Below are 25,816 nucleotides of genomic sequence, written 5' to 3' on the forward strand. Positions count from 1 at the left end.
ATACGTTGAATCCATAATGTACGACTGTATTAAAAAAAGAAGTTAGTTATATGAAGTTGAAATGATCTCGTCAGAAGCACCATGAGGGTTTGCAATAAGACTTTATCAATATCTCTTTCATAACTTGTTTTAAAAAATAAACTATCATGGATTTTGGTTTTGTGTGAAGTTTTTTCTACGTTTTGTAGTTGTTTTCTCATACTTCTGTGCTCCTAGACTTATCTGTGTGGTTTCTTATGTGACACCGTCGTTGGTCCTCTCCTTGATCATTGTCAACAACACCTGTGTCCTCTGAGTGTGTTTGTCACCTCTCCTTCATTTGACTGTTGTTCAGTCCTGTGTTTCACCACATCTTGGCTACTTCCCGTGATTGTGCATCTGTGTGTCGACACATTCTAATCTGAGGTCACAGTGCTTTCGCAGGAAGAAATCGTCAGCAGAACTGTACTCTTGAAGTGCGGTGAGATTACATTTTTTTGTGATTTGGCACATATAAATAAACCTGAATTGAGTACCTGCAAGTACCTGGTGCATTCAGAACTCTCAGAACATTGAATATTGCTACTGGACAGCTATCCATATATCGATTACTTCTGCTTCCAGTTCTCCTGCATTTGGGCTGAAACTAAAAGAAACACCCAAAAGAATCATAAATCTATCATGATACACACGTCTGATCCGGTCTGGTCCTGTTGTCATTTACTCTGTTGCTCGCCTGTAAATCATTAATATCACATATCTGGGAAAAAAAACAAGAAAACATCGAACTACAGCCCACAATTCATTAACCACAGATGCAGGAAAGTTTTCTGTATGAGCCAAGGATTCACGGTGCTGATTTTCTGTGGCCTGCAGCAGTTATTGTATATAAACCACAAAATTAAATTAGGCTTCAGGTGAAAAGTTTCTAATTTCTAATTTTTCAAACATTCTCATTTATATAACATAGGATAAGAAATGTAAGCTTTCTTTCTTCTTCCAAAACACCCCATTACTGTGTCTCAGCTGTGAACGTTGAACCCCTGAGAAGCTGGTTAAGATCCGCTTTTATTTTGAAAGGGATTTTCACAGGTCTTCATGCTGTGAGCAGCTTGACGCCGGTGTTTCCCTCTGAGGTGTGACAGCCGGACCTGCTGTCAGGCTCTTTCCTCTGCGCTCAGCCAAGCATCCTGAGCTCTCTGCTGCTGGTGCTGCTCACTGGGACTTTTAAACCCACAATCTGGCAACACAGAGCTCAGCTGGACCACTTATCCATCCCTGAAAAAGAGTCTGGATTCCAGAGGTTTGGTTCTGCAACAGGTGAGGCAAATACTTATTACTTACTTACTTTTATTCTTTAGCTTGGCTCTGATGCTTTTTTGATTGACGTGACTGATGTTACAAGACTTTAGTTACCTGCAGGATCTACAGGTACGTGAGGAAAGTGAGTTTCAGGTGAATCTTATATGCACTGGAATTAATGTCAGCTCAAATAAAAAGATCTTGAAAAGAACTTAAAGGGATTGGATTTGTGTCTTCAAGCTAAAATTGAACATTTTCACAATCAATATATTTGTAACTGACAAAAAAAGTAGATGAAGAGAGAGATAATTATTTATTAAAAGGAGCAGATATGAGGTTATACTGTACACGGTTGATCATAGACGACATGGTAAAATAATCCACTCAGAATTGCGTTTTGGTGCCATTTTGATGGAAAATTACCCTAAATATTTGATAAAACTTGTATTATAATGAGAAACAGAATTGCGTTTTGGGGCCATCTTGATGGAAAATGACCCTAAATATTTGATTAAACTTGAATTATTATGAGAATCAGGTTATAATTTTGAAGAAAAAAGTTTTAGTGCTATACGGAAAAAGTGGTAATTTAATATTGAAAATATGATATGATAAGAATAAAGTCATGATAAGTGTTGAAAATAAGGGATCTGGTTTAGTTGTGCTTCTGTAAAATATTTAAAAAAAATAAGAAAATACTTTGTCTTTCATTAAGAAGTGTTTTTCTGAACGATGTTTGGCTTTTTGTACAACATAGTTAGAGCTTTATTTTCATAGTTTGAGATTAGTTTTCTCCCTGCCTGGCCTCAATACTCCAATGCTTGTCTAAGTGCCACAAAGTAGATTGGGCTTAACTGCAGATGTCAGATACTTTGATTGTATTTTAGATCAGAAGTGAGAGCAGTTTTTATGAAGGCAGTGGTGTCTCCAGAGCCTTGCAGGACGTCACTGGAAGAATGTGCCACATGCATGTAGAAAATAAAAAAAATAAGAAAACAGTGTGAGCATCAAAGGCGCTCCTTCCATCACATCTCACATTTTTCCTTCTGTTCCTGCCTGAATGTGAGCAGTGTTGGGATGTGATGGAAAAGGGATGGGCCGCGGAACATACAGCCTCCTGTGTACATAGGCGCTGGTGTCGTCAGACCTACCATAATGCGTTCTTCAGGGCGAACAGATCTGGTCTTATGGGCCCCAGGTCTCTGTGGGAGTGGACCTCCCCGCAGCGGCTGAATGAGCGCAGTGTGGAGCCGACCGCTCAGCTGCTAATGAACTGTCATTGAGTCCAGACGCCACAGCTCAGCCCCGAAGAGGTTTCCGAGTGTTTCAAGGAAGTTATGACAGCTTCTGTGACGGCTTCTAGCAACAGAGGGGCATTATGAGTTGTTGTTGAGTGTTGTCAGCAGAAAAAACTGGAAAGAGAAATGTTGAGCAATTCTAACATCCACGCCAAGGTCATCTAATTAAAAAATCCCAACCACATTCCCAGACACTGGATTTTCATATGCAAATATAATGGGGCCTATACAGCACTAAAGCAAGAAACCATCACAAGCAGAAAACAAGCAGAGCAGCAGTGGTGAAATTATTTTAACTTCAGTTATGGTAGCAGATGAGCTGAATATAACATATTAAAATTTAGAGAAAAATGCAAAAACTGAGCTGTCCTTTACATGTAAGAGTAAAACAAGCTTTCTTGGCCAGAATGCAATGAAGTGGTTACAGCTCAGCGTGAAATTATGTGTGAAATTACTTCATAGGTGCTGTTTATGACGGAGAAGCGAAGGGAACGGAAGGAGTTACTCTAAGTTTATTTGTAGAAAGTGTGTGACAGAGTGCCGGGGGAGGGATCGTAAATGAACAAGTCTGGAGTTCCAGAAAGCCATGTTAGAGTGGCTCAAGACATGTGTCACGGCAGACAGGCGTCCCCGTGGACTATGATGTTTGCAGATGTACCGTGACATAGTGAGAGTAGAGAACAGGTGAAAGAAAACCTGGAGCAATGAAAGTCAGTCGCAGCAAGAAAAGATACGTGTGTGGAAATGAAAGGGATGCAGGTGGAGTGATGAGGAACACCAGGAGCAGAGGCAATGAAGGTGCAAAAGTTTAAATACTTGGGCGCTACTGTGCAGAACGATGGGGAAGAGAGGTGAAGAGCGTGTAGGAAGGGCCGGAGAAGAGCCTCTGGAGGTACCCCTGATGGAAGATGGTAGAGAGACCAGCCCTTCTCTAGACAGCAGCACTGGCCAGAAGACAGGAAGCAGAGCTGCAGGGGGCCGAGATGAAAATGAGAATGAGCAGTTCAGTGAAACAGCTGGGGTCAGGGATCCTGGGTCTAACGTAAGAGGGGCTGAGATGGTTTGGACGCCTAAAGAGGACGGACAATGAATAAGTATGTGGAAGGGTGATGGAGATGTTGTTCATTCAGACCTTCCACCTTCTCTAAGTTTAGGTGAGCAGAATACCACGATACACTGACCGGCCCTTTCATTACCTTCTCAGCAACTTGTTCACATGAAGATCAATGATCAATCGCGTCGTAGCAGCTCAGTGCATTAGAGCATGAAGATAAGTCTAAATACTGGTGGTGGCTGTTGTCGTTACTGAGTCATAGGACGCTCGTGACCGGCTTCTGGTTTTGGAAGGTGGGAGATGGTCACATGACCACTGTGGTTCATTGGATTTTTACTGTGGCTAAAGAGGACGTCTGCCAGTTGGAAAGTTGTTGCTTTTCAGATTTTGCAGTCATCCAGCTGTTTTAAAAGTGCACTTTCTCAGCTTTGAGGAATATGGGTAACACTGAGGGGACTTCCAGCTAAGCATGAAATGCTTTCATTTTGAAACAGATATTTCTGTGTCTGTGTTCATTTCTGTCATTATGATGGATCACAAGTGGACAGGTTATTTCTCACACTCAAAAAGTCAGATTAAGGTGATTAGCTCCCGACTTTTTCAGTCCGTTTAGTCATGAACCTTCAGCACTTCTGAGATGTACCCAGAGTAACTCTCATATTTAGCTCACGTGGAGGCAGTTTTTGAGGTATAACAGTCATTTTAAGGCACACATTAGACGGGGAGGCTGCTGGGGGTCTGAACGTCACTTAGGTGTCTTGGGATCTTGTTCATGATGGAGAGAGTAAGACACAGGAGATTGAACGGTGATGGGGGCGTGTCTGTAGTGGTGAAGAAGGCAAGGATATTGATTTAATAGTTGAGTCATGGTCCAACTCTCACCTGTGGAAGTGAGCTGGGTATAGTGACCAAAAAAGTGAGTGTGTGAGTATAAACGTCTGAAACAGGCCTCTCCCAACAGAGATCTGGGCTCACTTCTGAAAGAGACTCAGAGTAGAGTTGCTGCTTATGTTTGGCCAACAGACAAAATGGTTTCTGAACACCCTCCAGTGAAGGTGTCCCACATTGACCCTCTCCATCTTGGCGAGCCCGGAAACGCCTCTGTCCACTCCAGGAGCAGCTGGAGCGGGCGGCTGCAGGCTGGGAAGTCAAGAGATTTCAGCTGCAGTTTGGTCCTGGATAAGCAGCAGAAAATGGACGGATGTTAACCTTTTTCTTAACTTCACTTCCAGGTGGAATATGATCCGGCGGACGGTGCTGTTGTCTTTATGTCTGAGCATCATCTCAGCAACATTTGATTACATTTATGAGGAGCACGCCTTGATGGGTGAGAAGATTAAATGTGTAATAATTAAATATACAAGATCCCCACCATGATGTTTAACTAGTTTATAGGTGTCCGATGGAGTTCATGTGTTGTTTGTCCTTCTGCTGTTTCTGTGTCGCAGACCCTGAGGAGGTGCTGAGCGTCAGCGTTCCTCTGGAGGGGCCGCAGCGTCCTCTGCTTGGGGGGATGCTGGTCCTACCATGCTACTTTGAGGTGAGCACATGTGAACACTGGTCTGAACATGGCCGCCGCAAGGGGTGTGCGAACCGTGCGACCGCACGGGGCCTCGCGCCCCAAGGGGCTGTTTTTTTTTTGTTTTTTTTTCAAATTTTTTTTTTTTGTTTATTTTTTTTCATTTTTTCCCTCATAGATATCAACAGTCACGTTCCATTACAGACCTAAATGTGTACTAGTCTGTGCATATCAATAAATATATGTGCAATGATGCGCGTGTCTGTTGTTCAATACAACTGCGTCTGACCAAGCGCAGACACAAGCTGCTCTGATCCAGACAGGTGGATTGTGGAACAAACTGTCACACAATGTCTAGAGAACGAGACAGAATCAGGAAATTTCCATCAGGGGATGAAAAAAGAAAAAAAACTAAAGAAAATGGAAGAGTTTAATGCCTCTCTGAAAGGCTTGTTTGATAAATTTGTTACAAAAATCACCAATCAACCGGGTCTCAAGCAGCCGTGGGGCCCCGCGTCGAGGCAAGCCAAATGATGATGAAGCAGGGGAAGGTATCCAGTATTATGCTAATTGGAGAGTTAAAATTGCGCATATAGACACCCGATCCGACCCAAAAAACCCAAAAAATTCCGCCCCCCCCAGCCATTTCGCACAGGGCCTCGCAAATCTCCCAGGCGGCTCTGGGTCTGAATATATATATTCAGACCAGAATATATATTCAGAGGTCACGGGTTGCTTTATTTACAGGTTAAGTAATAAATATTTACTTGCTTTAATAACGAAACAAAGAACCTACATGTTGCTTACAGTGAATAGTAATTGGGTTTTTTTTAACCCTCATGTAAAGTATGTTTTCAATCACACTGCAATACCCGCTCTGATGTTTATCCAGATCTTTTTATGCAGCCTATGTCAGCAGTAGCTGGCACCAGCGGACTGTGCTTGCAGTCTTGCTTTAGTTTTCCCACACATCCATATTCAGGATTAAGGCAGTTATCTTGAGGAGGTGCTTATGCTCCCCTCCATGTGCGTCCTGATGTCTCTCTTCCTCTAAGCGTGCTGGCACTCTTAAAGTCCCAGCTCCTCCCCCACCTCCACCCATGGGCACTTATCCTGCAGAGCTTTATTAAGTTGTATTCATCACCCCCAATATCTCCGTGTGTGCCTCATAAATGAGGACTGATTGGATGGGAGCCTAGACACCAAGGCTGTTTTATTATGAAAGCATTTGGAGCCTCATCAGGACAGAGACGCTTCAAAAGCATTCTTGATTAAAGGAGTTTTTTAAGGTTTTCTTCAACCAGTCAGGAATGTGGAGAGGGGGATGTCTGCGGGGTGGAAGTGTGGAGCAGAATCTTGCTTAACATCCAGAAAAGGTCAACCTAACATTTACAAAAATTGAAAAAATAAGTGTAAAGTGAGGACTATGTCTAGACTAATAAAGTATTATTACGCATGTCAAAACTGTTTGACTATAATCAGTTTTATTATCAGTTCTTTGGGTTCATATTTTGCAAAGCCAGGACATAAATGCTGCGTCTTCCTCTGCAGGACCACACCGTTCCAGATCCCGGGGCTCCCACCATCACCCCGCTGTCTCACCGTATCAAATGGAGCCTCGTAACCAAGGAAAAGGTCACGACTATCCTGGTGGCCATGGATGGACAGGTGCACATCGCTGAGAGCTACCTGGACAGAGTTCATCTGCTGAGCTATCCCGAAACCCCAACAGACGCCAGCATCAAGATATCCGAGCTGCGCTCCAGTGACACAGGAGCGTATCGCTGCGAAGTTCAGCACGGCATCGAGGACAACCATGACATCGTGCATGTCCAAGTTCAAGGTAATCATCCATGTTTCATTGGAATGAAGTGCATCACTTCAGCAGTTGCTAAGTCGCGTTACCCACCCTGCGTCTCAGATCATGTTTCACAGATCTTTGTTCTCCTGTAAGTTTTCCAGCCCTTTAATTGTTTCTTCAGTTTCTCTGTTTGTGCTTGAAACTCGCCTGTGTCCATTTTTTTCTCTCATAACAAAGTTTCCCAGCTGGTAAAGCTCCTGTCCGTTCCTTAGTTGATATTGACCTTCGTTCCCGTCTACTAGTCTGCATCATTTATTTCCAGATTGATTTTCTGCTTCTCGGTTTGCTTTACCTCCTGGTTTATTCAGAAGCATTTTTTTCCCTTGCTGGATTCTTCTTGCGTGTGTCTTTCAGGTTTGTCTCCTGATTTTCTCATGTGCATCACACAGTTTCATTATTTACCTCTTTATTCTTGTTTTTCCTCTGTGTCCATGTCCTGCCCCTTTGCAGTGCCTTCAGGTTTACGTGTGTGCTGTCCTGTCATGGTGTTTATTGAGTTTCATACAGGATAACCCATTCATGGTATAGTTTACAAGCAGGTCATAGTCCGATTACACACACAATCCCATCACAGTTAGAAGTGTCCCCCAGGGACTCCTGTGGGGGATACTCCACAGGAATCCCTCATACAAGCTCTCCGGTCGCTGTACAGCGTCACAGCTTGGTCCGAGCATTGTCGGCAGTAAGTTGGACTTGTTTCCAGTGAGAATTGGACTCTGCCAAGGCTTTGTCACTGATTCTGTTTATTACTTGTATTGCCATAATTTCCAGCCGAGCAGTGGTTTGGTGACCTCAGAATATTTGATGTGGATGATGTGGTTCTGTTGGTGGTTCTGTTGGCTGTTGTGAAGTGGCTGCGGAGAGAACCTCTAAATCTGAAACCATGGTCCTCAGTGATGTGGACATGAATTGAATCGAATCGAATCGAATCGAATCGAATCGAATTGAATTGAATTGAATTGAATTGAATTGAACTGAATTGAACTGAATTGGGGGTTGGGTTCATGGCTGCCAGTGAGAAAGAAAGCGCTGCAACACACCGTAGCAGGTTTTATGTTATTATTCACACAGTTTGGTTGTGTAATTAAAATCACATCATGCTTTGAAAACTAAGCAGTCTACCTGAGTCCACTTTTAACAACAGTTTTGGTTGGTCTCTCCAGGTGTCGTGTTTCACTATCGACCCATCATGGGTCGCTACACTTTGACGTTTGAAAAGGCGAAGGCAGCCTGCACTCAGAACAGCGCTGTCATGGCATCACCCGAACAGCTCCAAGCTGCCTACGATGATGGTTTCCACCAGTGTGATGCTGGTTGGCTGTCCGATGAAACAGTCAGGTCAGTATGTTTTGGGCGCGGGGAGTGATGCTGCAGGCAAAACCAAAAAAAAAAAAAAAATCTACCACAAGCTGAAAGCCCAATAAACTAAATGTTAATTGGACTTTCAAGTGTGCACAATCCAAAAAGAACTAAACAAAACAAGAAATGGACTTTCAAACTAAAACAGGAACTAACCCTACCAGGAATACAAGCAAAGAAGGCAAAATCAAACTAGAACTAAGAAAAACCTCAAGAAAAGATACCAAAGAGGAACAGTGAGTGTTTCTAAACCAAATTTAAGATTTTCTGACAGGTTTGTTTTTGGTTGTATTGCATTATTTCTTGATCTGGTTATTATAAAACAGTTTAGTTATCGTTTTAACGAATGTTGCATCAACTTCGTACACTCACTGACCACTCTTTAGTAAACTTTACTAGTACCGGTTTGGAGCCCCTTTTTACCTCTACAACTGGTTCAATTCTTCATGACACAGATTTAGTAAGATGATTAAAACATTTTTCAGCAAACTTGGTTGGTATTTACATTAAAATGAAGGTGTTTATACCAAAATAAATGTGTCTTGCTGTCCATTTGCACATAAATGGGGGAATCTCTTCTGACCTTCAGCAGGTTGTCTTGACTAGGGATGAGAATTGATAAGATTTTTCCAATTCCCATTCCATTTTTTCGATTCTGTTTAACGATTCGATTCTTTATTGAGTCTCTTATCGATTCTCATTTGGAAAAAAGTAGAACAAACAGGTCGATTAGCATCAACTTTGTTTTATATCTTTGAACAAAAAAATACAAGTGAGATCTTAAGACGCCCCCAGACTTGGGCTCCTCAATGGTGTGCCAGGGGGTCCCCACAAAATTATTTGTAATATAAAATATGTATTTAACATAAAATAATAATAATAATAATAATTAAAGCTGCAAGCAGCGATGAACGGGCCCTCGCACTCACGGCCACCGCCCCCCATAAGCATATCAGAAAAGACACCACCCACGACTTCCTATGTCAAACCATTCAAAAGTTATAGCAGAAAAAAGGGACAACCAATCAGAAGAAGGGGCGGGGCTAATTCAGGCCAATGAAGGTCAAGGACTCCATACAGAATCTGATGACACCACCCACGACTCTCTATGTCAAACCATTCCAAAGTTATAGCAGAAAATCGGGACAACCAATCAGAAGAAGGGGCGGGGCTAATTAAGGCCAACGAAGCTTAAGAACTCATTACAGAGTCCCATGACACCACCCAAGACTTCCTATGTCAAACTATTCAAAAGTTATAGCAGAAAAAAGGGACAACCAATCAGAAGAAGGGGCGGGGCTAATTTAGGCCAATGAAGGTCAAGGACTCCATAAAGAATCTGATGACCCCACCCACGACTCCCTATGTCAAACCATTCCAAAGTTATAGCAGAAAATCGGGACAACCAATCAGAAGAAGGGGCGGGGCTAATTAAGGCCAACGAAGCTTAAGAACTCATTACAGAGTCCCATGACACCACCCACGACTCTCTATGTCAAACCATTCAAAAGTTATGGCAGATAAAAGTATTCTAGGGGGCACTGTTGAGCCGTTAGGCCACGCCCATTAATGCAAACCATGAAATATCAAATTTATCGCCAAGTCTGGCTTGCGTGCAAAATTTGGTGACTTTTGGAGAACTATCAAATATGGACCAATCACATGAAGGGCGGGCGCGCCTTTTGGCGTCTAGCGTCGCCACGGTAACACTTCTGAAAGAGAAAAGTAATGCGTGGTGTCGCAGGATGTAGACGCACATTTTGATGTATAACACACCTGGGTGCACGTTACGGTTCGGGCTGAATTAACTGCCGAAGGAATGGCATAAATTTCGCCAAAATGACACAATTTATTCAAAATGGCCGACATCCTGTTCGGTTTCGGCCATGGCTCCAAGAGACTTTTCTTTAAGTTGTGCCATGATACAGGTGTGTAGCGATTTTCGTGCATGTACGTCAAACCGTATTGTGGGGCTTGAGGCACAAAGTTTTCCGGGGGGCGCTGTTGAGCCATTTTGCCACGCACATTAATGCAAACCATGAAATATCAAATTTATCGCCAGGCCTGGCATGCATGCCAAATTTGGTGCCTTTTGGGGAACTATCAAATATGGACCAATCAGATGAAGGGGGGGTGCGCTTGTTGGCGTCTAGCGTCGCCACGGTAACACTTTTGAAAGAGAAAAGTAATGCGTGTAGTCGCAGGATGGAGACGCACATTTTGATGTATAACACACCTGGGTTCACGATACGGTTCGGGCTGAATTAACTCTCGAAGGAATGGCATAAATTGCGCCAAAGTGACACGATTAATTCAAAATGGCCGACTTCCTGTTCGGTTTCAGGCATGACGCCAAGAGACTTTTCTTTAAGTTGTCCCATGATACACGTGTGTACCGATTTTCGTGCATGTACGTCAAACCGTATCGTGGGGCTTGAGGCACAAAGATTTCAAGGGGGCGCTGTTGAGCCATTTTACCACGCCCATTAATGCAAACCATTAAATATCAAATTTTTCGCCAGGCCTGACTTGGGTGCAAAATTTGGTGACTTTTTGGGCATGTTAAGGGGGGCAAAAAGGCCATCACTTTGTCAGAAGAAAAAAAAAAAAAATAATTAAAGCTGCAAGCAGCGATGAACGGGCCCTCGCACTCACGTCCACCGACCCCATAAGCATATCAGAAATGAAACCACCCACGACTCTCTATGTCAAACCATTCAAAAGTTATAGCAGAAAAAAGGAACAACCAATCAGAAGAAGGGGCGGGGCTAATTCAGGCCAATGAAGGTCAAGGACTCCATACAGAGTCTGATGACACCACCCACGACTCTCTATGTCAAACCATTCAAAAGTTATGGCAGAAAATCGGGACAACCAATCAGAAGAAGGGGCGGGGCTAATTCAGGCCCATTATGGTCAAGGACTCAATACCGAGTCCCATGACACCACCCACGACTTCCTATGTCAAACCATTCAAAAGTTATGGCAGAGAAAAGTATTCTAGGGGGCGCTGTTGAGCCGTTAGGCCACGCCCATTAATGCAAACCATGAAATATCAAATGTATCGCCAAGTCTGTCTTGCATGCAAAATTTGGTGACTTTTGGGGAACTATCAAATATGGACCAATCAGATGAAGGGGGGTGCGCTTGTTGGCGTCTAGCGTCGCCACGGTAACACTTTCGAAAGAGAAAAGTAATGCGTGTAGTCGCAGGATGGAGACACATATTTTGATGTATAACACATCTGTGTTCACGTTACGGTTCGGGCTGAATTAATTCTCGAAGGAATGGCATAAATTTCGCCAAAATGACACAATTTATTCAAAATGGCCGACATCCTGTTCGGTTTCGGCCATGGCTCCAAGAGACTTTTCTTTAAGTTGTGCCATGATACAGGTGTGTACCGATTTTCGTGCATGTACGTCAAACCGTATTGTGGGGCTTGAGGCACAAAATTTTCCGGGGGGCGCTGTTGAGCCATTTTGCCACGCCCATTAATGCAAACCATGAAATATCAAATTTATCGCCAGGCATGGCTTGCATGCCAAATTTGGTGCCTTTTGGGGAACTATCAAATATGGACCAATCAGATGAAGGGGGGGTGCGCTTGTTGGCGTCTAGCGTCGCCACGGTAACACTTTCGAAAGAGAAAAGTAATGCGTGTAGTCGCAGGATGGAGACACACATTTTGATGTATAACACATCTGGGTGCACGTTACGGTTCGGGCTGAATTAACTCTCGAAGGAATGGCATATATTGCTCCAAAATTACGCAATTAATTCAGAATGTTCAAAATGGCCGACTTCCTGTTCGGTTTCGGCCATGGCGCCAGGAGACTTTTCTTTTAGTTGCGACATGATACAGGTGTGTACCGATTTTCGTTCATGTACGTCAAACCACATTATGGGGCTTGAGGCACAAAGTTTTTTCTGTCGAACCAATCAGATGAAGGGTGGGCGCGCTTTTTGGCGTCTAGCGCCGCCACGGTAACGCTTTTGAAAGAGAAAAGTAATGCGTGTTGTCGCAGGATGGAGACGCACATTTTGATGTATAACACACTTGGGGGCACGTTACGGTTCGGGCTGAATTAACTTTCGAAGGAATGGCATAAATTTCGCCAAAATGACACGACTAATTCAAAATGGCCGACATCCTGTTCGGTTTCGGGCATGACCCCAAGAGACTTTTGTTTAAGTTGTCCCATGATACAGGTGTGTACCGATTTTCGTGCATGTACGTCAAACCGTATCGTGGGGCTTGAGGCACAAAGTTTTCAAGGGGGCGCTGTTGAGCCATTTTGCCACGCCCATTAATGTAAACCATTAAATATCAAATTTTTCGCCAGGCCTGACTAGGGTGCAAAATTTGGTGACTTTTTGAGCATGTTAAGGGGGGCAAAAAGGCCTTCACTTTGTCAGGAAAATAATAATAATAATAATAATAATAAAAATTCCTGCAAATACAATAGGGCCTTCGCTCTGAAGGTGCTCGGGCCCTAATAATAATAATAATAATAATAATAATAATAATAATAATAATAATAATAATAATAATAAAATATTCTTCCGTATAAATTAATTAAATACAACAAATTATTCTGTGGCAATTATACAAATATGTCCAGTAACATGTTCAACACCACAAACTTAAAAGCTTCCTGTGGAGCCATATGATGCACTCTTCTGTTTTAGTTTTCATATTAAAGAGAATAAACATCCTTTTCATTCAACTAAAGGTATCCAATCCACGATCCTCGTGTGAACTGCTATGGTGACAAAGAAGAGCTGCCAGGTGTCAGGACTTACGGAGTGAGAGACCTCAATGAGACATATGATGTGTACTGCTTTGCCGAGAAGATGACAGGTACACCGTCATGAGCACTTACGTCTGTTTTGTAAACTTCCTTTACTAATGACGAATAACTAATAACTTTCTTATGTGAAACAGGTAGAGTTTTCTACACTGCTGTTGCAGAGAAGTTCACCTTCTCCGAGGCTGCGTTGGCATGTTTTAACCAGGGAGCTCAGCTGGCCACCACAGGCCAGCTATACTTGGCCTGGCTGGGAGGGATGGACGTCTGTAACGCCGGCTGGCTGGGCGACAGGAGCGTCCGTTATCCTATCAACGTTCGTCGCCAGCAGTGTGGAGGGGGTCTGCTGGGGGTGCGGACTGTTCATCTCCACACAAACCAGACAGGATACCCACTTCCTGAGTCCCGATATGATGCCTTCTGCTACACTGGTAAGCCATCTCACATTCAGACCAACAGTTTTGTAAGCAATGGGATTTTCTCAGGTCCTGAATTCCTACAATAACAAGTCATAGGGTGAAAACCAACAGGTAACACCTGAACAACTTCAGTATGTCTTTTATATTGTAAGCTGACACCTGCACCTTAATGTCCCATACTGGACAACTTTAAATCTGATTCAAAGGAAGGCTGAAATGAGGCAACTAAACTTCCAGTTGTTTCAAGTTTTTGAGAGTGACGATGACCTGAATGACTGAGAGTCTACACCAGCATATTTCATTATGAACTTTGAGCTTGTTTCCCTAAAATTGCTTATCAGGCTCCAGTTAAATGAGTCACGCAAGCCCAGATCCAACAAGCATGATCGACTTTCCTGCCCATACAGTGATGTTTTCTAAAATGAAGGACTTGGTAGCTCCTCTTATAACCCTGGTCTTGTCTGTTTGGGTTTCCCAGCATGCTGTTCTTGACAAAGGTGTTCTTTTGCTACCACTTGGACTACAAAAAGACTGGAAACAAGCATGTGTAATGGAGAAATCCTCCAATACATAATGCATTGTCTTTATATCAAACTTTCTTAGAATTAAAGTTGTATCGCGATGAGACTGCTGGATCAAAACTGTAACTAAATGTGGGTTTAAGTGTGGTGAGCAGAAGGGAGAATAGGTGGGTGCACACACCATCCCATCGTTAAGGAAATTAGAGGAAAATATTACTGCAACATTGTCAGCAATGGAAACTATTACATTTGCTTGAGCACATCTGTAAAACTAGCGCTCAAAGTTATGTCCTCACATCAGTGATCCATGTTCTCTGGCATCTTCAGACTCCTCTGATGAAGGAGGTTCAGGCACAGATGAGGAAAGTGGCGTGCTGGTCGTCACCACAGTGACGCGGGCCCCAGACGTGTTCTTCAGCAGGAAGACCACAGAGAGCGAGGCAATTGGAGAGGTGGAGACTCAGCGGCCCACTGAGCTGACGTTCACCTACACGGAGAGCCCCACAGAGCAGCCCCAGCCTCCTAACGTCACTGAGATCATCATCACTGACCAGATAGAGGCAGTCACTGCCCGGCCAGGAGTCAGCAGGGAGCCCAGCGAGGGCTTCGTGATGCCTCCAGAAGGTCAGTGATGGGGCTGTTGATGGATGTCATGATTTCTGTGTCTACAGAAAGATCCCAACATTTTGCAGTAATTAGGTTCCCAATAAATAAACTGTTGCATCTCACAATAATTCTCCTTCTCCACACAGGTGTGGTCTTCCACTACCGGTCAAGAGCTGGCCGATATGCTTTCACATTTGTTGAAGCCCAGCTGGCTTGCCAGAGGGTTGGAGGCTCCATCGCCACACCACAGCAGCTGCAGGCTGCGTACGAGGCTGGATATCACCAGTGTGATGCAGGTTGGCTTCTGGACCAGACTGTAAGGTAAATCAGAAAAGTGTTTTCAGGGAAAACATATATATATATATATATATATATATATATATATATATATATATATATATATATATATATATATATATATATATATATATATATATATAGTAGGCTACATTTTAAAGTCCACTCATAATCTGCTTTTGTGCAGATATCCCATCGTTTTCCCTCGAGAGAAGTGTTCTGGAGATCTGAGAGATGAGCCTGGAGTTCGGTCTTACGGATTGAGTCCGGCAGATGAGCGATATGATGTTTACTGCTACACCGAAGGACTCAAAGGTGGCCTACTTGTAGTCGAAGTCTTGAATGGGTTTATTGAGCAATCACTACATTTACATTTCATTTTCATTATACGAAACAAATTACTGCTACTACTGTGGCCCTAAGATTGAACTGGCATCCTACCCTGGATGTACCTATAGCCCAAAAACAGAATAGATAGGATCCAGCATACCCCAATGATCCTGAATAGGAAGAAGTGAGTGTAAGTAAGATCTTAGTCCAACAGAAACCAGACCAATCCAAACCTCTCACAGTTGTACCAACATACCCCATTAAAGGGGTATGGTTTTTTAAAATCTGATTCACACCAGATTGATTCAACTAAGACTTCAAATCATCTTCTCTGTCATTGACAACTACATCAACCAGTGATGGAGGTGATGGCTTCAGAGTCCTAAAAAATGGCTCAGTTTACTCTGTGGCTTTCACAGTTGACATGACGATAACAACAACAGTCTCCTCATCCAGATGACCATATGTGACAGTGGCAAAGCCTGTTCACTACCCTCGATTTTGATCAATTTACATTACCTTTATGCATGTAGGGTACCACAGTAACCATAATGATTAGGGAACACCAACAACACCACACAGATTGGATCTGAGCCCAGATTCTGATTTCCTAAGCCTAAAATTCATATTTTGGCTTGCAGTCTGAACATGGCATGAGTCAATCCATGTTATCGTTCTCAGTTGTTTTAGTTCTCCACCACCAGCGGTCCTCTTGTACGGTGTAATGAGTTAACCAAAAAAGCCCAATGAGAACAAGCTTAAAGCAAACATATCACCACTAATCATGGCAGAGTTGATCAGACCCTGGTCTGTAAATCGATTCCCTTGCGTATGTCATTGGTGTACAATGGGATAAGGAAGAGAATCCAAATGTAAGGACTTATTCGTCCTGGTAAAGGTTTCATTATCAGAACTTATTTTCATTCTTTTTGTCTGGCATTTCTTCCCTGCAGGAGAGGTTTTCCATGTAAGATCTGCAGAGGGTTTCACTTACGAAGAGGCGCTTTCGAGCTGTCAAGAGCACAACGCTACGTTGGCCTCCACTGGAGAGCTTTATGCAGCCTGGAAAACTGGTTTTGACAAATGTCGTGCAGGCTGGCTACTGGATCGTAGTGTCCGTTATCCCATCATCAACCCCCGTGCTGGGTGTGGGGGAGGGAAATCAGGAGTCCACACCATGTACGCTCACCCAAACCAGACGGGCTACCCTGAACTTGATGCCAGATTTGATGCATACTGTTTCAGAGGTAAGCTCATGTCTATCTGACTATCTTTCTGAAAGATGTTGTTCATGATCCATTAATTAACATTATTTTCTCTTACTGTCTAACTTTTACAGCGGACATTCAGCTCATTGCAAATGAAACTGGACTCAACATCACAGATATCCAGGAGGCTCTAATAAACTTGACATCGGTTACTGATCTGTTGAGGCCTGGTAAGTTCCAGTTAATTCGTGCATAGATTTTACTCCACAATTAGGTTTCTTCCACACACTCCTCATGTTGTATCTTTTATCATTCTTTTTAGCCATTCCTCCCATCGCTCCAATTCCTGTGGAGATTTCAGGCTCTGGTTCAGGCTCAGCAGATTATGGTTCAGGAGACCTGTCTGGATCTGGAGATCAGGTTACCTCTGGAGAGGGCTCCTCTTCTGGACAACAGTCGGGTTCTGGAGACGTCTCAGGTTCTGGAGATCAGGTTACCTCTGGAGAGGGCTCCTCTTCTGGACAACTGCCGGGTTCTGGAGACGTCTCAGGTTCTGGAGATCAGGTTACCTCTGGAGAGGGCTCCTCTTCTGGACAACTGTCTGGTTCTGGAGATGTCTCAGGTTCTGGAGATCAGGTTACCTCTGGAGATGGCTCCTCTTCTGGAGACCTGTCTGGATCTGGAGATCACGTTACCTCTGGAGATGGCTCCTCTTCTGGACAACTGTCGGGTTCTGGAGACGTCTCAGGTTCTGGAGATCAGGTTACCTCTGGAGAGGTCTCCTCCTCTGGAGACCTGTCTGGTTCTGGTGATCAGGTTACCTCTGGCGATGGAATTTCTTCTGGAGTCCTATCAGGTTCTGGAGATTTTTCTGGCAAAACAAGTACTGAGCTTTCACATGGGGAGTCAGGGTTCAGCACTTCGGGATCAGGTCTCAGTGGAGAAGGATCTGGCATCAGTGTCGTTTTCTCAGGAATTGACAGTATTGCGTCAGGAGAAGGCTCAGCTTCAGGTGGACTTCAAGAAGCAGAAGAGGGAAGCACAGAAATCCTTATCTTCCCTTCTTCTGGTATGGGCTCTGGAGAGCTTAGTGGTAGTGGGGATCAGTCCCTGTCTGGTTCTGGATCTGGTTTCATATCAGGCCAGGACGTTTCTGGTTTCAGTGGTTCCTCTTCAGGAGCTTTCTCTGGAATTGGAAGTGGACAATCAGGACAGTTTTCGGGAGATGGAGACAATCCGATCTTACTGATAGATGATAAACTGATTGATGCATCAATTGCCAAGAAAGAGTACGAGCTTGGAGGAAACCCACCAATCTACAGTGGTTCAGGAGACTTTTCAGGCCAGGACATTTCTGGTTCCAGTGGTTCCTCTTCAGGAGCTTTCTCTGGAATTGGAAGTGGACAATCAGGACAGTTTTCGGGAGATGGAGACAATCAGATCTTACTGATAGATGATAAACTGATTGATGCATCGATGGCCCAGAAGGAGTACGAGCTTGGAGGAAACCCACCAATCTACAGTGGTTCAGGAGATTATTCAGGCCAGGACATTTCTGGTTCCAGTGGTTCCTCTTCAGGAGCTTTCTCTGGAATTGGAAGTGGACAATCAGGACAGTTTTCTGGAGATGGAGACAATCAGATCTTACTGATAGATGATAAACTGATTGATGCATCAAATGCCCAGAGGGAGTACGAGCTTGGAGGAAACCCACCAGTCTATAGTGGTTCAGGAGACTTTTCAGGCCAAGACATTTCTGATTCCAGTGGTTCCTCTTCAGGAGCTTTCTCTGGAATTGGAAGTGGACAATCAGGACAGTTTTCGGGATATGGTGACAATCAGATCTTACTGATAGATGATAAACTGATTGATGCATCAATTGCCCAGAAGGAGTACGAGCTTGGAGGAAACCCACCGGTCTACAGTGGTTCAGGAGACTTTTCAGGCCAGGACATTTCTGGTTTCAGTGGTTCCCCTTCAGGAGCTTTCTCTGGAATTGGAAGTGGACAATCAGGACAGTTTTCGGGAGATGGAGACAGTCAGATCTTACTGGTAGATGATAAACTGATTGATACATCGATGGCCCAGAAGGAGTACGAGCTTGGAGGAAACCCACCGGTCTACAGTGGTTCAGGAGACTTTTCGGGATCAAGAATTCTCAGTGGTGACTCAAGTGGTTCAGCCTCTGGAAGTGGCTATCAAATCTTCCCTGGTGTGACCTTTGTGGGTTCAGGCTTCACTAGGCTCAGTGTGTCAGCCACCGAAGAGCATGAAGAGGCCTCTGGGTTTATATTCTACAGCTCTGGACAAGAAAGTGGACGACTGTCTGGTTTTGGAAGCTCAAGTTTCTTTTCTGAGTCTGGATCAGGAATGGTCGGATCAGGATTTCCTGGCTCAGAGTCCTCAGCGAGTGGAGAAGAAGGCAGTGTTACATTCCTGACTGGCGATCTAATGAGAAAGGTACCGACAGACACTTCAGTGTCTCTGGAGCTGGGACAGGGGTCGGTAGAGTACAGTGGAGAAGGAAGTGGCAGCAGCGATGGCTTTCATTCTGGTGGAAAAGACACTGAGTCATCCACTGCCAGCGTCATCATTTCAACATCTTCTTCTGGGGCATCCTCTGGTGATCTTGAGGGTCTAATAAAAAGCAGCGCAGAACCAGAGGCGTCCCTTCAAGAGGTGAAAATGACAGAGACCCCTGATGGCATGTATTCCACCCCGGGCCCAGAATTTGGCCCTTCAGGACTTTTGGCTCCTCCTACTGCAGATAAACCAGCTTTTAGAGAGCCACCAATCACCATAGAAGGTAAGTCAGGTACCTGTCTTTTCTGATAATTTGTGTTTTTTGATTGTAAGAGTCGATTACATTTTTTCTCTTTTTCTGCGGTGAAACAAACTTACGAAAGATCCAGTTTTAGCAGCAGAACATATTTCTGTGGTGAACCATTCATATCTGAGTCTGAGCCCAGACAAACCGAAATACATTCACTCAGTGTCCATTAGAACTACCAAATTAACGAGTCACAAGTGTAAGACATAAAAGGAAATATAGCTTATTATTCAGAAATATGGCTTGCACTAAAAGTGTTGCCATAAGAACAGAAATATGTGGGGTTGTAACAGGAATAATGTTTGGAACAGACAGGTGTGCGAATGTACGAAAATGGAGCGTAAACTAGGCTTTACTCCCAGTGCTTGGTCACATCATTCCATATGAGGTGTTTTTGTCTGTACACAGTAATCATGGCCCAAATCTCACTGACATAAAATAATTATCTCAAAAACTGAAAAGAATTTCCCAAGGCATGTATTTGTTTAGTTGTTAAATGACTAAGATGACTAAGTTTGACTGTTTGACTGATGATTAAGTTTGAAACTCAACTCAAGCTATATTCTGATTACAGTTATCAGCCAGTAATTCCTTGAAAGACCATTGAGCTGTTTGATAGAGGCTTCCTCCTATCAAACAGCTCACTGTCATCGCTTTAGCATCTTTGCATTTTCTGTCACTTTTGAGTTATGAATTAAGATGTAACGGAGCATCATCATTCTTGTTTTAAAAATGATATGACTTGACCTGACAATTGACCTATTGGTAAGACCCGTCCCTAAAATGCAACTGAGCCAGTAGCTGTTAAGCGTCAGTCTTACAGGGACCGTAGCTTGGACATCTGTAGCTTTTAGCTTCATAGAAAAACATTGGAAGATCCTGAGCAGGACTGACTGATAGCTCATTTGTACTCACAGACTGCTGCAACTGGCTCAGGCTTGGACTGGATGGGTCCACAGCCAAAGGTGACTCAGGTGCAGCCCTGGCTGGACCCTTAGCCATGCTCCAGATGCAGCCACGTTATAGGCAGTCCATGTTTCAGATGTAATTTCAGTAGCAACATCTGAAATGAGGATGGAGGCTGGATTTGACCAGAAATAATGTAAGGTTACTTTAGTTAGCATCATATGTTAGCATGAGTTAAGATAAGCTAAGATATCTAGATTGCAGTAATTGAGGTAAAGCTGGAATGTTCCATGATTTTCCATTCTGCACATTTTTGTATAAACTGGGGGCTAGTTGGAGTCAGCTCCTACCATGACAGTGACAACCAGAGTCTTAGAAACCACTCCTCAGCAACCTAAATATGACGTCACATATGGTTCAATCCAGATGTTTATACAGTATGGAGATATGTAGCATAGCATAAACCACCAGCAGGCAGTGGAAACACTCCTGTTCATCCTCTTGATATTTATCTGGAAACACAACTGATCACCGTGTGTCTCTTTTGTAAATCTTTTTCTTCTTTTCTCAAGGCTTTAACCCCTGTGAACCCAATCCTTGTGGTAATGCATCGTGCACAGCAGAAGATGGAGTTGCTGTCTGTTTTGGTAAGTCGTGGATTTACTTGTCCTTTCCTTATTTCGTTTTCTTCCACATTGAATGATGGCCTTTGATTTAACGCAATTTTTTCACTGTATGTGTTTGTTTTTTGCACGTTTTATACTGTTGATTGTATTTTCTTAATGCAACAGCTTGTAAATGATATTTTCAGAGGTATATCTAACAGTTTATGTTCACTGTGTATGGATCACCCTTACTGAACTCACCAACAATCTTTTTCTTCTCTCTACCTTTGTGTCCTGGTGTGTTTTGCATCATACATTGCTTTGTTGTGCATTCCCTCGATGTCCTCGTGTACATTTTGTCCATGTCTGGTTATGGGTCTCTCTTTGTTCGTGTCAGATTTGAATGTTAGGATGATGTCAAAAGTGCATCAACTCTGCTCTGAGGACGTACCACACCCGTGTCTTCCTGCTGTATGTTGTTTTTGCTCTCCAATGGCTGCACACTATCTAAGCATCTGTCTGCTAACTCTGAGGCAACACTGCTTTCCTGGCATTTCTTGGCATGACTAACATTCTGCTGCAACTAGTAATGGATTCAAACATAGACTTACTGGAAATATTACAACCACCAAAAAAGGAAAGCTTGTGGCAACATGGAAACTGAGCCCCCCTCCCCACTTGCAGTTTCCATGTTATCACAACTTTTCCTGGTTTTGGGTTGTAGAATTATAAGTTGTCCCCAGCCAGCACAAAGAGTTTAATTCTTATTTTACGTACTTCATTATCATCCATATTTGGTGTCCTGGGAAACGTCACTTTATAATTTAGAACATGTCTGCAGTAAGTCTAAAACAAATCAAAAGTTGCAGCAGTTTTACTTTGCTAACTGCTTTCTTCTGAGGTGTGATGACCCTGCTATCACACCTCCACCTCCTTCACCCTGCTGGCTTATCTCCCGCCTCCCATCCCCACCCCTTGCTAAAACAGTAGTATCACCCGCACCCCCATTTTTTGCAGAAGTAGATGTGTGCCACCCCAACCCTTGTGCCAATGGAGCCACCTGTGTGGAGGGTGCAGACTCTTTCAAATGCTTATGCCTGCCCAGCTACGGAGGGAAACGCTGTGAGATCGGTATGGGAACAACAGCCTTTCAAAAACAACATAGGAGATGCTAAAAACCGTCAGCAGACAGGAGCTCTTGGAGAGTCCTGGTGTCTCAGCAGGAATGCATTGATTACGTGTGTCGGGGATGTCACTGGAAGCTTTCATAAAAGCATCTAAAGGGTCAATTCACTCAAGTTCGGAAAAACCTGAGTGAACTGCCACATTTAGAGGTTAAACCTCTAAATGTGGCATGAGAGTTGATTAAGTGACTGATCTGCTGATGGCGTGTGATGGAATAAGATGATGGTGTTCAGAAGGGGACTGTTGCACCACAAAGAGGGTGCTGGTTCAGTTATTAAAGATAATTGTCTTTCGATAATCATTACTAATTAAAGGTATTCTCCCTGATTTGGGAGAGCTAGCAAGAATTTAGAAATTTTGAAAGTGGCACCTCCTCTAAGCCCCGCCCCCTCCTCTAAGCCCCGCCCCCTCCTCCCCCTCCCGTCAGCGCTCCGTCCAAAGCCACGCCCCCACAAACTTTGGGGAACGCGCATTTGCAGGAGTTCAGTTTTCCAGGACATTTTGGACAGCACATTTTCAACAAAACTACCCCATGTCTCATTCACCTGTAAGCGAGGCCAGTTTTAGGGGGGGGGGCAGGGGTGGGCTGTGCCCACCCAAACGTGCATCCTGCCCACCGGTGTCTCCATCCCGGCGAGAGCGGAGAGCGCCGGTGCGGCTGGCGGAGCGCTGCGGTGCGCTGCAGGCTCTAGAGCCACGGCTACGCCGTAGGCTACGGCGTACCCTATGTCGTAGACTAGCTAAGGCAACAGAGCCTGCAGGGCACCGCAGCGCTCCGCCAGCCGCACCGGCGCTCTCCGCTCTCGCCGGGATGGAGACGCCTCCATCCCCATGGACCCCCATACTGCTTCCGAGCCGGAGCTGCTGCGGCTCTTCACGTGTCCCCGCGGGCTGCTGCTGCTGGGCGGAGAGTCCTGCAGCAGCAGCCTGGACCGCTCTGCTCCCCGCTCTCACACACAGCGGGGACCGAGCTGCTCTGGAAATAACTAAATAATAACTACATACTGGGGTCCGTGGCAGAGGGGAGGGAGGGGGGTTACACTGGGACACTGTGAGCCCAGGAGGACCCGTGGGAAGTGGACACGGGGGGCTGGAAGTGAGTGCGCGCATGGGACAGGGCGGGGGGGCGTGGTTTAAAATGAAGGCATCTGATTGGTTCTTTCCCTTCCTGCCAAGCCTCTGGTCCTGGACCAATCCGTTTCATTAGGACCGAATGGGCGGGGCTTAGAGGTGCCTCTTTCAAATCTTGCTAGCTTTCCAAAATCAGGGATTTGTTGCATAGAATACCTTTAATAAAGAAGATTACTTATCAAAATGAATTATCAAAATGAATCAATCAAAACGGGGCACCACCTGACTTATCAGGAAAATAATAACTGAATAATAACTGAACTGCAAAATCAGTCTCAAGGTAACTGTTATTCCATACATGCCAGCCTGTTGCCAGGACTGGCATTACAGAACAACAGTGAGGAAGGAGTCCGAGCACAGATATGTATAAAATAAACACAAACAAATTCTCTCATTGAAATTAATCAGAATTTATTTACACAAGTGTTAAAAGATAGTGAAACAACACTTGGGATAAATTCTGATGGCTAAACTAAACAACTAACTAAACATTAACACAAACTTCAGATTATATATATGTGTGTGTGTGTGTGTGTGTGTGTGTGTGTGTGTGTGTGTGTGTGTGTGTGTGTGTGTGTGTGTGTGTGTGTGTGTGTGTGTGTGTGTGTGTGTGTGTGTGTGTGTGTGTGTGTATGCATCAGTGTGTGTATGTGTGTCACGATGCCTGTTCATACACGTGAACAAAAGATGGATGGCTGACAAAGTCACGTGGTGACTGAGTCTCGTGTCATTCAAAAAAGCAGGTCGAGATTTCGTCTTATCCAGTGAAAAACAAACTCCGAGGCTTTATGGCCAAGATAAGAGTGTGCATGTGTGGGGGGGGGGGTTGTAGGAGAGGATGAGAGAAGAAAAGTTCAACCCAAGACACTAGAATAACTTCTCACTACCGGAAAACCAAGTTCTCCTAATGTTTCCCACACAGAGACGCACCAATGTGAAACTAACTTCACATGTACAGTACGCTCTGGTCATTCAACTGGGAAATGAGGAAGGGCTTTGTTTTCTGTTGTGGAAGGACATGTCATCAAGATCCAGCAACGTGGATGCAACAGTAGACAAACAATAAAATAAACAAACACACTTAAACTAATAAACCCAGTTGTGACGGGATCAGCGGTCCGGCTCCCAACACAAAACCAAGCTAGTTAAATGTGTTAACTATGTTTCTCTGCCCAGACACAAAACAGCCTCTTACCTGGATGTTTGTAGTTGAAGAAAAAGGTGGTTTGGTCTGGCCGGTCAGCATTCCTTGGTGAACTGCTGATAAAGAGCAGCTCTCTGTCTCTCCTGCTCTCCTCATCTCAGTGTGGATGAGGGTGCAGCATGGGCACAGCAGCTGGGCCTCTTTCAGCTCCAGGTCGGTCCAAAGGTGTTCACGTCAAGGCATGCAAGGGTCCCTCGTTCGGCTCATCTGCGGCTCAGAACGTTTGCGGGTCACTCGTTGCAGCGCTGCAGACTATGGTTGCCATTTCAAGGCAACCAGACACTTCTTCAGGCACGATAATGGAGAAGGCCGGCCCATAGCTAGTAGCTCTTCATGCTAAGATAGAAGCTTTGGCCTTCTCCATAGCTCACAGAGAACTCCATGGGACCATGGACAGGTTCGAGGTCAAAGAGATCTTGGGAGCAAGAGAGGAGGAAAGAGAAAGAGAAAAGAGGGAGCCTGCTCTTTATAGCCGAGCCCGGGCTGCCATAAATCCTCCTCCTGCGTTTTGAGGTTCATGCTCAATGAGGAGGCTATTCCTTATCACCAAGGGCTGTAAATGATAAGCTGGGGCTTTGAGGTTCCTTTGTTTTGAACCATGCGGTCAGCTGTAAGAAATCTAGACTGGCCTGAGAGTTAGGCCTCAGAACTAGGCCTCACAATTGAAATAACGTCTTTCCATGTTCAACACAGGACTGTGGCCCAACAGGACACAGGTTGTGGTTTCGGATCAGAACCATGTAGAGGAGATGTTCTCCTTCTGATGGTTTTCACAGCCTGAGACTTCTACTATGAAAGAAGTACCAAAAAGGCAAAGGTTGTTTTAGAGAAACACTAATGTCAGTCAGACATAAGTGGGACTACGACAGTGACGATCAGCTCTGAGAGACCTGAGAAGGCTTTTCATTTTGTTTTCAGAGAATAATACTACATTTCTGCTCCATATAAAGTCTGCAACATAGGTAAATACAACCGAGGACAAGCAACAAGACCCAACTGTGAATCACGATGGTGGAGGGGGGGTGATATGGGCTTGTCTTGCAGCCAGAGGACGTGTGGACCTAGCTGTCAAGACAGACATTTTAAGAAAATCCCAAACACACCAACAAATACATAACAGAATGGCTGAAAAATAAAAGAAACAAGGTGTTGCAGTGGTACAGTCACAGTCCAAGCTCAGGTTTTGTGTTCAAAAGTAATAGCACAGGGTGTGTCACCTATCATGGTATTTACTAAATCTGTGGACTTAAAGACCTAATGTGTTTAAATATTGTCCTGATACAAAAGTCAGGTTGGAGGTTAACATCCGACAAGCAGGTCGTGGACCTATCACGACTGCCATAGTGTCACTGAACGCCACATCATCACCCCACTATCCCAGCCACTCATAC

At 44.3% G+C, this 25,816-nt stretch overlaps 1 protein-coding gene across 2 annotated transcripts in view; it reads left to right on the forward strand.

Moving 5' to 3' along the window:
* Positions 1–1,088: 1,088 nt before the first annotated feature.
* Positions 1,089–25,816, forward strand: part of LOC133458580 (aggrecan core protein-like) — a 32,402-nt gene continuing 7,674 nt past the window's right edge. Inside the window, exons 1-15 of one of the 2 annotated variants that reach the window (XM_061738632.1) lie at positions 1,089–1,299; positions 4,866–4,960; positions 5,082–5,173; positions 6,704–6,995; positions 8,177–8,351; positions 13,109–13,236; positions 13,321–13,614; positions 14,451–14,747; positions 14,876–15,050; positions 15,214–15,341; positions 16,310–16,603; positions 16,696–16,794; positions 16,887–19,370; positions 20,873–20,947; positions 21,923–22,036. In XM_061738632.1, coding sequence (XP_061594616.1) covers positions 4,873–4,960; positions 5,082–5,173; positions 6,704–6,995; positions 8,177–8,351; positions 13,109–13,236; positions 13,321–13,614; positions 14,451–14,747; positions 14,876–15,050; positions 15,214–15,341; positions 16,310–16,603; positions 16,696–16,794; positions 16,887–19,370; positions 20,873–20,947; positions 21,923–22,036 — 4,735 coding nt within the window. In that variant the 5' untranslated portion in view covers positions 1,089–1,299; positions 4,866–4,872. The remainder of the gene's footprint in view (positions 1,300–4,865; positions 4,961–5,081; positions 5,174–6,703; positions 6,996–8,176; positions 8,352–13,108; positions 13,237–13,320; positions 13,615–14,450; positions 14,748–14,875; positions 15,051–15,213; positions 15,342–16,309; positions 16,604–16,695; positions 16,795–16,886; positions 19,371–20,872; positions 20,948–21,922; positions 22,037–25,816) is intronic. The other variant, XM_061738640.1, reaches the window with a different exon arrangement.

The sequence above is a fragment of the Cololabis saira genome, chromosome 2, assembly GCF_033807715.1.
Source record: "Cololabis saira isolate AMF1-May2022 chromosome 2, fColSai1.1, whole genome shotgun sequence".
NCBI lineage: Eukaryota > Metazoa > Chordata > Actinopteri > Beloniformes > Belonidae > Cololabis > Cololabis saira.